We start from the raw sequence: 11,592 nt of genomic DNA on the forward strand, positions 1-11,592 counted from the left end.
TGCCTTACTTTTAGCATACTTCAGCAACTTTTTCACTGCTTATCCATTACTTTTGACTTATATCTAACTTAATTTTAGTTTAGACTTTTCTGCTCCGTTGCTAACTATTTTTCATGCATTGTCAGTCATAACATGTAGTGTTCAGGTGTTTCAGCTGACTGTGTTAATAGAATTTAAATTTTCAAATGAGTTGTGACTATTGTAGCTATTCCACAATCTCTCTCAGTGGGTCTTGACAGCTGCAGAAGTACCTTCATACAAGTTCCCCTCTTTTGGAAACCAATCTAATTTTCATGTTGCCTACTGAAGTATCCCTGGTTGAGGTCCTCCTACCTGGTAACTAATTGTTGCAGAAGATAGCCGTCTGAATGCCATGAAATATTATAAAACTGTTATGGTGAAGATGGGAGTAAAGGAGATTTGCCTTTCTCCAGGCTCACTTGGAAAACATCAGGGGCCAAAGAGGAAGAGGCTCAGTGTGGCTCCGGGGGCCATAAATCAGCTGCTGGTTACACAGCGTTGGCAGGGCCAGGGGCCAGGGGCCGGGCTGGAGCTGTCACTCAGACTCGAACCACCCACACACATACACAGTGACACATAGTCACACATTTGGCCTGGATAATATATAAAGATATGGATAAAAACACATCAGAAAAAAATAGGAAAATTCATGTATAGTTATGTCATTTAGTAGTGACTTCACTGGGATACTATTGAGATGCATACTTACCTTGAAAACACAGTTCACACTGGTTCTCACACATACATAAATAAACTATACACTAAAACTCTTGCCATAGCATCTTTTGCCACACCAAAAGAGACACATCAGCTATGTACCATAATTCATTTTACATAACAGCCAGCGCTTCAGAGACTTAACGCCTCATTTGAAGCTATATTTGTTCTTGATTTCATGAGCAAAAGGGAATGCTCCCATTTTGCAGCCAACCTCCATGAATCAGAGCAGAAAGGAACCTGAGACTGATATAGTACACTGCTGCACAGTGAAGGGGTATTATTCTTTCCAAGGCTTTTTACAAATTAATGCTTGAATTAGAAGTATTTGCAAAACCCCATTTTGTTCGCCCCCAAATTGCGTCTAGAAAAACACTACAACGGATTTGATTCAATATACCAAAAACAGGAGGAGAGTGGTTATTTGGTTTATTTTGCTCAAGCAACAAAATATTGATTCAACATGTAATCCAGGATGAGGATGACAGGAAAAAAGCACAAGGAGAGGGAAAAGATCCAACAGGGGCTTTTAAATTATCCTGAAGTGCAGCTCAGTGTGACGTCCAGACAGCTATCCTCAGTTCTTCCCACAAAAGTATTTTTGTGTGGCAGCAGTAAGGGGGCGGGAGGACCTGCCGGGTGGCGGACCTGGGCCCTGGGTCCTGACGGACGACCCGTGAGAGGTAATAAAAATATCAAAACCTCGGAGGCCCCTTAACCAAACAAAAAACACATCTGCAGTAAAGGGAACAGTAGTTCACAGTGGGAGGCTGCAATAAAGGCTGAGGAGGCTATAAGTGCCACAGCATCCCACTTCCCACAAATTACCCCTGCGATACCATTGAATATAGCGGTAATGGCTGGCAAGGAAGATAGATGCTTTTTGTGAAATGGAGGGGAAACTGAATGTGACACAACACAGTGCAGTTATGATTTAGTGAAGCTGAAGGGCTGTGAAGTGAGCTTATCAAGCCCAGATAAAGACAGATAGCCTCAGGAATGGAGGTTAATGTATTACACATGGCTCCCAGAGGCCTTTATCTGCTGTTTGACCTGGCTAGCCTGATATCTTTTCATAGTAATGAGGCATCATCTTTTCAGCATTTTTTTTTTCTCCTTTTCCTGCCAGTGCACATTTTTGGGAATGTGTCACGGTGAGATTATGAGGGCGTGGGTGTTTGGCTTTACAAGCTGTTAAGCCAGATGGACATATATTTAGGCGGCCACTCAAATGTATTGACAAGTTCAGTGACGTGTTCCTCCAGGAGAGAAGGAGACAGAGGTCACGGACTGGAGAAAGAGAAAGCAGGTATAGACAGAGGAAGATTAGCAGTGTAAATCAAGCGTGGCTGACAGTGAGCTATTTCTGAGATTGATGACAGTTCTTTACAGGTGGAACCTCTGCCCCTCATCCTCACCACTGTCTCCCCTTCATATCCTCCAGTAGTCACTTACATGTTGTCTTCTGTGAATTCTTGAAGCCGTCAGCCAAAGATTCAACCTCAGTCTGTCATAGGACTGCTGTATGTATGACCTACTGTCATAAAAAATATGTCTCTCTTTATTGAGCAATCCCCTCCTCATCTTTTCTCTCTTTTCTGAATGGGACTGCTCACCTGTTTGACACATCCATCTCCTGTCAGCCGGAGCCAAGCTCTGACAGGCAAGGTGACAAAAGGCTGTAATCTCCCCGCCGTAGAGTGTGATTCAGGGACAGGGTGTGTCAGACATACCTGCGAAAAAGCCTCCCAGCCGCTAGGCTCGAGTGAGTGAGCGATGATGGGACGTTTCAGTAGATGAGCGTGAACGCCAAGATCCGTGCCAAGACTGAGGGGGAAACACGGGGAGGAAAAGTGGAGCAAGGCTTGAGTGAGACCTGCCAAGTGGACGCTCCTTTTGAACGTCTCCTCTGTCGGTGAGATGCTACAAAAGAGGATCCCGAAGTGTGAGTTTGTGTTGGATCTGTCGTAGGCCACAAAAAGTCTAGCGGGTCCAGCATCTGAGCAGAGCTGGTAGCCTCCTGACAGCTGAGAAAGCTGGCGTTTAGACAGCGAGCCTGCTGTGTGTGTGTCTGCATGCTGTAACACAGGCCAGGAAGGAGTGTTCAAACAAAAAAAATGATGAACCCCAAAGATGGATTCAGCCTGTGATGAGATAGAAATAGAGCAAGGGGAAGAAAAATGGAGTGTCAAATAAAATGAGCCAGCACTCCCCGGTTAGAGCCAATGGATTTCATTACAGATTCAGAAATAGTTAATGGCAGCGCTTAAGTCAGCAGCGTTTTCTTGGTGTTCATTCAGCAGTGGTGTGGCCCAATGGCAAGAACAACAATGCTGCTGCTACATGAAATTTAAATAACAGCACATTTTAGACTGTTTCCCTTTAAAGAAGAAAGAGCTGTTCTTCTAACATGGAAGAATAATCTTTTAATGGGCTACAACCAATCATCACTGTCATTTTGTATTATTAATGAATATGCTGATTGTCTTCTCAATCACTTAGTAATTTCTAATCTAACAAATGTATAGCTCTTAGAATCAGCTAATGTTTAATATGTTTCTTATACCTTTTTAATATATTTTTCTCCTCAATTGTTCTTGTTTTGTTTATCCTTAGAAATAAGACTGGAAATTTAAAAAAAAATGGCTACATCCAATTATTCCAAGGGACATACATGAATATTCTTTATCTTGTAAGGGATCCTTGGCTGACAAAACACTTATAACCTCTAATTTCGTCTGTTAGAGATCATATTTTCCCAGAGCCCAAGGTTACAACACAGATTGAAAAAAAGAAATTAGAAAAAAGAAAAAAGGTAGAAAAAAGACTTTGCTTTCTTGCATTCTTGTTTGTTGTTTTTTACTACCAGTCTTATGTCTAAATGGTAAATATGTAGCAGCCTGTTAGCTCAGCACAAAAACTGCAAACAGAAACAGGTAGCCTTATGAAACCTAATGCTTAATCAGTCATTAAAATAGTTGTTTTCTGTCAATCAACTAATCAATCGTCTTCATAGTTCCAACTGTCATACAATATCTAAAAGGAAATTGTACTTCTTGAGCTGCAACATTAATCAAAACATGAGAAGATGCTTTATAAGACTAAATCTAATTTAACTGTTTTGGCAGGACCAACAATTAATTTTGATTTTGATTGATTAAACCCATTTAGGTGATGCTTACAGTCTATTTAAAACTGAATAAAGCAGCAGACCAGCACATAAGTCATTTTTATTGCATAATGACTTAAAATTATTAATTAAAATGTATAATTGTTGGTAATTACTTTTATGTTGAGAAACAAATTAATTAATTAATTAATTAACTAATTGTTTCAGCACTATTACTATCAAGCATCACTGCCACATGTCAGAGAAAACACTGATGACTGGCAGCTTAAAAACCATCATAGCTGCAAATGAGCTCCATTCATTTTAGGTCATAGCTCAGGACAAGCTTTTTTTTCTCGCCACTTTTCTTTCTACTTTCTCAGACTGTAGAAAGTAAAAACAATTCACCCGCCACTGCAGGATGACCATTACTACATCATTAGCCATTTACTACTTACAATTGACCCTTTAATGAAACAAATGCCTTTTCCTGACACAAACTATGGGAAGCAAAACAAACAAAAACAGACACTTAAACCCATCATTATCAGGCCTCTAATGCAAACCAGATGGAGAGAAGTAGGGGCATACCAACTTCTTGAGGTAATAACAAACCTCCAAACAAATCTTTCACCCCCCAGGTTTCTTTGTATCAGTGCATCTGGCTTGTTTGGTCTAACCAGCCACACACTCTTTCACACTAGTGGTACCAGCGCTGATGGGTTGCTTAAAAAAATGAAATCACATGACTGCCTGAACTTTCTCACTCCGTTTTGATCAATGACATTCCTCCCTGCTCTCTCTCTCCCTTGCATTCCACTTTATCCACTTGGGCTATGAGTACCTGGCTTATATCTTCCACATGCAGCTTGTGGATGGTTCCTGCCCGGAACAGGAGCATGCAGATAAATTCTCTACCGTCTCCTCCCATCCAAGGCCATTAGTCTCCCTAGACACAGCTTATGAAGTCAATTATACGCTGTCCAGTTTGATTTTAGCTCCCATATCCAGATGTTTGTGCCCCATCTACAGGTCCAGCAGAGATCCCTGGCCTGCAGGAAGAGCACGTTCGCTCCCCAGGAATGCCCACCACAGCAGGCCCTTTAGATAGTGATCTTAGCCACCATTCATTACAATATGTCAGAATGTTGCCCCTTTAGAGAGATTGATACAGTCCTTGGACACTGTAGATCATAGGGAGAGGGGGCTGTGGCTAATCTTTAGCAGGCAGACGTTACAACAGTGTATTTATCGGGTCTCTTCTCCTGCTGACCAGACCTTTCAGTGTGAATGTAATTCATCAGAGGCGCTAAAGCAACAAGGCCTCTGCAAACAAGCATTTCAGCGCGATGGTCTCTCTCTCTCTCTTTCTTGCAAACTGTGACAAAGGTAATTCAAGCCCCGCTTCTAGAATAGGCCTCCCTAACTCCAAACCAAATAGTGGGTCGCAGAGAGATCTGCTCGCGGCCCTCGTGCCGTAATGTTTTATGGCCGATGATGGAGTCCCAGGAGTCTCCAGCCAGGTTCAACAGACATCCAGCCTCACACTTGGACCTCAGTCGTCAGATCAGCTGATAGTCTCTCCCTGTCCGTGTTTTTGTTGGCCTCGGTTTCCCAGACGGCAGTGATTAATCGAATTACTGACCCAATTAATTTGTCTGATTATTTTTGTCTCCTTATTTGCATGAACAGAATTGGTTTTGGTTTTAGGTTCCTCTGACAATTACCACAAGTAAACTCCTGCTCAGCGTTGCTGGTCTTGGCAAAGTGTTTGTAATACATGTAAAGGTGTCCCAGCATGTCTGTCTGCTACGTGGTTCCAACCTACTAACATCCTTCTCCTCTTGTGGTTTTACAGCTCCAGGATGGTGTGACGCTGGTCAACCCTGGGGTTTCCCAGCTGTGTATCAGGGGGGACAGTAAGCTTCTGGCGTCAGCGGGCTGGGACCATCGGGTGCGGGTTTTCGGGTGGAAGAAGCTGCGACCACTGGCAGTGCTGCAGTACCACACTGACATGGTGCTAAGCGTAGCCTTCTCTGACCACCAGGACCCCAGACAAAGACTACTGGCTGCTGGATCCAAGGACCAGCGGATTAGCCTGTGGTCAATATACAATGAGGGAGCGGACACTGGCTGAGCCTCTGAGCTCTGGGAGGATATACGGACTTTTAATACTAAATACTTAAATAAAAATACTTATAAATAGTATAAATACTTAAATACTTTCTACTGATGTTGATTGTGTCATTGTTACTAATAATTCCCCAATAGTCCAGTGCAATGTTTTTTTTACCGGACAAATTGACTATATATAATTATGTTTACTTGGCTGTTCATTTTAAATAATGCTTGCTAACCAAGCTAGCTAGCTAGCACTAGTGTAAGCTGATGACATAGTGTAATTTAAGCTCCTGATACATTCTGTGCATGTGCAGGTTGCAAAAAACAATATGGCGATGACCAAAGTGACAAACTTGAAGCTTCAGAACTGGAGTCAACAAACTAATTGGTGATGTCACTGTGACTACGTCCATTATTTTTATACAGTCTATGGTTGGTAACAAATGGCTAATTTGTTATTTATGAGCATAAAGCATATCATTACATGTTTCCACTTTATATCCACAATATAACAGTTGTTCAAAAAAACAAAAAAATGTTTTTTTCTATTAATGCAGTTGGGTTTTTTTTTTTTACACAGCAGTTTTCTTTGTGTGGATAGAAAGTTTACCAAATTTATATACTTTTGATACCTTTGTGTATCCATGGAAGCTTAGACACAGTCAAGCTTAAAATGTGTGGCCAGTTAAAATATCTGATATTCCAACTAGTTAATTAGGCACTTGCCTGAGTTTTTCAGCCCATTGTTTGCTGAAGCCTTTTGTGCTTCTCTGTGCAGCTATGTGATTGTGTTGACTTATCCGATAGGAGATTTGCTCCAGTGGACGTGAATTTGAGGTATACAACACACCTGAGCAGCTATGTAATCTTGTGTTGTTATTCTAGCACGTCCTGGCTTAACACACAGGCCCTCCAGCCTGACCTGAGTTGTATTTGTCAAACAAGGTTAATCACATAAAGAACAGAGGGCTGTTGGTTTAGTGGGTACTGATCTGCAGATGCTCCTCTTGGTCCCTGTTATTATCCCTGTTATTATCTGTTTATGACCTCTTTCTTAATCAAAAAGATCAGAAAAAACGGAAGAAATTTGCATCAAGTGCAAGAATATCAAATTAACGAATCTGCAGCATTTGCATTTTCTTGAGTTGTAATGCCAAATACAGATGTCTTTATAGGATATGGACGTATGTCATGAACAAGGCCAAGGATCTTGTTGCGAAAGTCCCAGAGAAAATAGAGAGGTGTTGTTTTTCCGTCCACTGTCTTTAATAATATCTCTGTGAGTCAATGAGCAGCATGGGAGCTCATGTGCAACAACACTGTGCCGAAAGGCCAGGGGCTTCAAACGATTCACGTTCTGCTTCATAAAGGCTTTTTCTCCTGGGATGACCCCAGGTTGAGAAGCTCATCGTGCTGTACAGGAAAGGCCTGAGAAATCAAAGAGCCAGACCAGCGTAATGGCCACGAATCATTAGTGAACAGAGGAAAGACAAGGTCATTTGCTAGACAAGCTGGCTTGCCATGACGCTTCTGTTATTGAAAAACGTTTGAAACTGCAGTTTGGTTGGTTTTCCTGCTTGCAGTCAAACTTTTGGATGTTTGTACTGGAAACTTGTTTAAAGCCCTTTGACATCATTTAAAAAATAGTTTGAATAAGATTTTTCCCCAAGTGCCTGGTTTTAATGACATGTTTTGCTTGTTCCCTGCAGAGCTACGTCCATACCTTTTGTGTCTGACCCCGCTCGTGACAACTTGCATCCATAACAGCTTCCTAACTCTCCTGTTGGCTTTGAACAAACACTAGAGGTGGCATGGGCCAGCTTCCGTCCATTCTCTGATAAATCAAATGCTGCGTCCATTGGTGCAGATGTCTGCTGAATGGAGCAGACGGCAACTCACCCCGGCCTTAGAAGTGCCTGTTGGGGTGGCGGTGGACCTCGTAAATCACTTCATAATGGATCATTTAGGAAGTCAATAAATGGACAGGGAGACTGTGTGCACAATAGGCCCTGTGCTTCACTTATCACCTAACGTGTGTCTTCCTTGGCCTTGAAGGTCAGAGGTCAGCCCGGCTTTGGGATAGGACATAATCTGTTAGTGTGAGTCTGAGCCTTTGGGTGTATTCGTAGGACGTCACAGTGAGCCTGATTATTTAAATTCAATGAGTTGAAGAAAATCCCCTCTATGTAATTCAAAGCAGCGTTCCGCCTCATGGCTAAGTTGCTTTTATTTATTTTTTCAAGCGTGTCTTAATACAAATGTATCTAGGCTCTTGCCCAGTGGTGGTGATGTGTTTTGATGTTCTGCATAAAATGTCCGTCAGCAACCTCATGCACACCATAAACCATGGTACCTTTTGTATTAGTTGAGAGGCGATAGGGGGGAAAATGTGAAGCACGTGTTCTGTTTTTTAGGTGGACGACTCCGATTGGTTTACCTGGCTTGTTTTTAATAACTGTCCCCTGATACAGCAGGCAGGCGGGGCTCGGCGGCAGAAATGTACACAGAGGTGAAGCGAACGAATCAAGACCCTGATAGGCCTGTCACAACAGATGTTCCAGATGCAGTTGAGTGTCAAATGATGCCTCAGGTCACATTATCATCCATCCTCTGCCTCTTCATACTTCACTGGCAAGTCCTTGGCACTGTTTCTCCTGAAGCCTGAGACATCTGGGCACATGAACGTGAACTGGGCCTAAACAGGTTGCTCTTTTTCGTCTGTGTGAAATGAATGATGCATTGAAATAATGTGCTTGAAAATGGCCTAGGCCTGTTGAAAGCATACAGCAGCCTATTAATGTGCATATGTAGAAATGTAATATGGAAAATATTTGACAACACAGGCAACATACTGACAATTAGTTGGTATGGAGGTGCAGTTCATTATAATTCCTCCAGTAGGCGCAATTTCTCTGATTGCCACTGTGAAAACTTTACTTATTAAGTTTGGAAGGATTGAATGTATCTGTAATCTCATCCTAATAAACTATACCTTTAAAAAAATCTGAATTAATTTAATGGAAGCTTCATTAAGATGATTTCATTAAGACTAAAAATCCCCTGTGTTCCCTGTTTGTACAGACTCTTACAGACTGACGCGTACTGCACCAGGGGCATTTAATAAGTGCAACATATGCAGAACAGTTTTCATTGCAAAATTAAACAACTGCAAATCATAAGAGAAGGCTGTTTTTTTATTGCATTGGTTATATGTATCAAGTATAGGCTATTTACTCAAGTACTGTTCATATTTACTGCGATATGTACTCAATTATTGTAATATAGTTTATTTACAGATATATATTTTCATGTAGATAACGAGCTAAACAAGATATTAGGCATTTTTGTGGATTTAACTCCTATAGAGCTTAAAGTAGTTAAATAAGGTCCACCATTGCAAGTTACAGCAGTGAAATGCTGCGTATGGCCATGGCTGATAAAACTCCAATATGATAGAATCGCACACTGAATTTTTAGCACTTACTTTTGATACATTAATAACATTTTACCAATCGTCTTCATAGGAGAGCTATTACTTGTGATGGAGCATTTTATATTGCAATATTGCTATTATTACTGGAGTAAAGGATCTGAATGCTTCCTCCACAAGTGTTTGTTACCTTTTTTTTTTTTTTTTTTACTTAATTAGGTTTTTCTTAGTGGAAAAAATGGGGCCCAGGAATTTGCCACTACTCCTTTTCAATTAACTTTATTATTTATTTATTTTTATTTTCAGAAAATACAAGTAATTGTAGTTTTGGACTTACTATTGCCACTGACACGAGGTCACAGTTACCGTTTCGTACACGGACTACGTTCCACTAAATAGCCTAGGACGTGCAGTAGCAGTCTCATAGATGTTTTTGTCCCTGTTGTGAAACCTATAATTAGTCCGCTTATGGCCTTTTGACCCTTCTTCCCCACTCTTACCCCCGCGTGCTACCCTTCCGCGAGCCCCGGCGATGTGGGGAGAGACCCAGCATCTTGTCGTGGAGCTTCAGACCGGCTGCTCCTCAGCACCTGCAGCCGGCGTCGGTCCACACCAGGCGGCTTCCTGACCAGACTGCACAGGAACACATTACATTGAACAGGCTGTGTTGGCAAGTACAATAGTCTACAAAAAAACGTGTATGTTTGGGTTATTCGTTATTTTCCTTTTAAATAGCCTGACTCGACTGTAGAAAAAATATATTTAAATACCCGATAGTCTGCAGAGTTCTATAAAATAGTAAAATACATAATGTCAACTTTTCCAATTAGCCGACTAAAAGAAACATAAATACACCATATAATTCCTTCTGAACTTAAAATGAATTGACGCAAAACGTATAATTAATTTGCCGTGAGGTTGGTGAAGTCTTCTTGTCAAATATCAGCTATTGTACGTTATATTTTATATTTTTTTCATAAGGCTAACTAGCATAGACGTTTCAGGCTAGTTTAAAATTAATTACGACGTCATTGTCCATATTAGCTTCATAGTACAGTTCCATTGTAAAGTTAATGCTTTAGTTATTGGCCAAACAAACTAAACAATTCTACGACCGATTAGTGTGCGTTTAAATGAGTGGAAACATTATTTAACCTTTGACACCTTTACAAGCCATTAAACAGTCAGAGGTCATGCGCCCTCGGGCATCCTTTCCCCAAGCGTTCTGCTCAATGGCAGCAGGGTTCAAGGAGAAAAATACATTATTGAAATGAATCATTAGGGTGCGTTTCCCTCTGTATCGTGACAGGCAACAATCCCAAAGCAGACTTTCCCCCCCAACGAGATTAACCTTGACAACAAAGCATTCCTCACAGGACTTCAAATGGGACATGGAAATGGCTGCACAGATAGGAGACGGTGACATTCTTAAAATATCACTCAACTGTCCCATTAAATTTGAGCAATGATATCCTTTTGGGGAGAGGGGAAAAGTAAAGGCTGCCTTTCTGTATTATGACATGCTGCAAGTTTGTATTATGACATGACATTGTTTCTTTTGTTCTTGGCAGAAAACTCCTTTTACAGAATTTTTTTCTCCAAATTATTTGTGCAATAGTATAATAATAATAATAATAATAATAATTAATAAATAAATAATAAGTCTAATAAGTTGTATACTTTTCCAAATACCTAAAAGCATCTATATCCCAATAGTCTAAAGCACAACTTTTTAAAATATTAAAACATATATAGATTTTAAAGTCTTTCATTACAGTAATACAGTTTTTAATGACATCTTGCTCTAGATTTTATTTGTTAATCAGTGAAAGAGTTAAGCAGAAAATTGCAGTCTGTATTTTGGACACAGCTGCCTCATTCGGTTTATTATATCCAAGGGATGTGTGTAGAGGAAGTATGGTCGCTGAATGCATTTATATGTCGATATGTATATGCTCTTTTCATACAACCAGGTGCAGATTTCAACATTTAAACTACAGTGCAGTAATGTTTAGACAACCTCCAAGTCCTGACTTCTAATGACTGCAAGAACAGCGGACACCTCAACCCAATTCAACTGGGAAAATCCGGTTGGAGAAACCAGAACAATGCTATCAGTGAGGTAAGTTTTTTTTTTTTTTTAACCTACCCTCCCCCTCCGGCAGTGCAACAGCAAACAGGGCTTTGAATGGAA

General features: G+C 40.8%; 1 protein-coding gene and 1 long non-coding RNA gene across 3 annotated transcripts in view; both read left to right on the plus strand.

Moving 5' to 3' along the window:
- Positions 1 to 9,198, plus strand: part of gnb1l (guanine nucleotide binding protein (G protein), beta polypeptide 1-like) — a 33,526-nt gene extending 24,328 nt beyond the window's left edge. For both annotated transcript variants that reach the window (XM_059336895.1, XM_059336896.1), the window contains exon 7: positions 5,706 to 9,198. In XM_059336895.1, coding sequence (XP_059192878.1) covers positions 5,706 to 5,984 — 279 coding nt within the window. In that variant the 3' untranslated portion in view covers positions 5,985 to 9,198. The remainder of the gene's footprint in view (positions 1 to 5,705) is intronic.
- Positions 9,199 to 11,376: 2,178 nt separating this feature from the next.
- The window catches only part of LOC131974542 (uncharacterized), a 42,770-nt gene continuing 42,554 nt past the window's right edge, over positions 11,377 to 11,592 (plus strand). The window contains exon 1 of the long non-coding RNA XR_009394667.1: positions 11,377 to 11,520. This is a non-coding gene — a long non-coding RNA (uncharacterized LOC131974542). The remainder of the gene's footprint in view (positions 11,521 to 11,592) is intronic.

The sequence above is a fragment of the Centropristis striata genome, chromosome 7 (assembly GCF_030273125.1).
Source record: "Centropristis striata isolate RG_2023a ecotype Rhode Island chromosome 7, C.striata_1.0, whole genome shotgun sequence".
NCBI classification, from domain to species: domain Eukaryota; kingdom Metazoa; phylum Chordata; class Actinopteri; order Perciformes; family Serranidae; genus Centropristis; species Centropristis striata.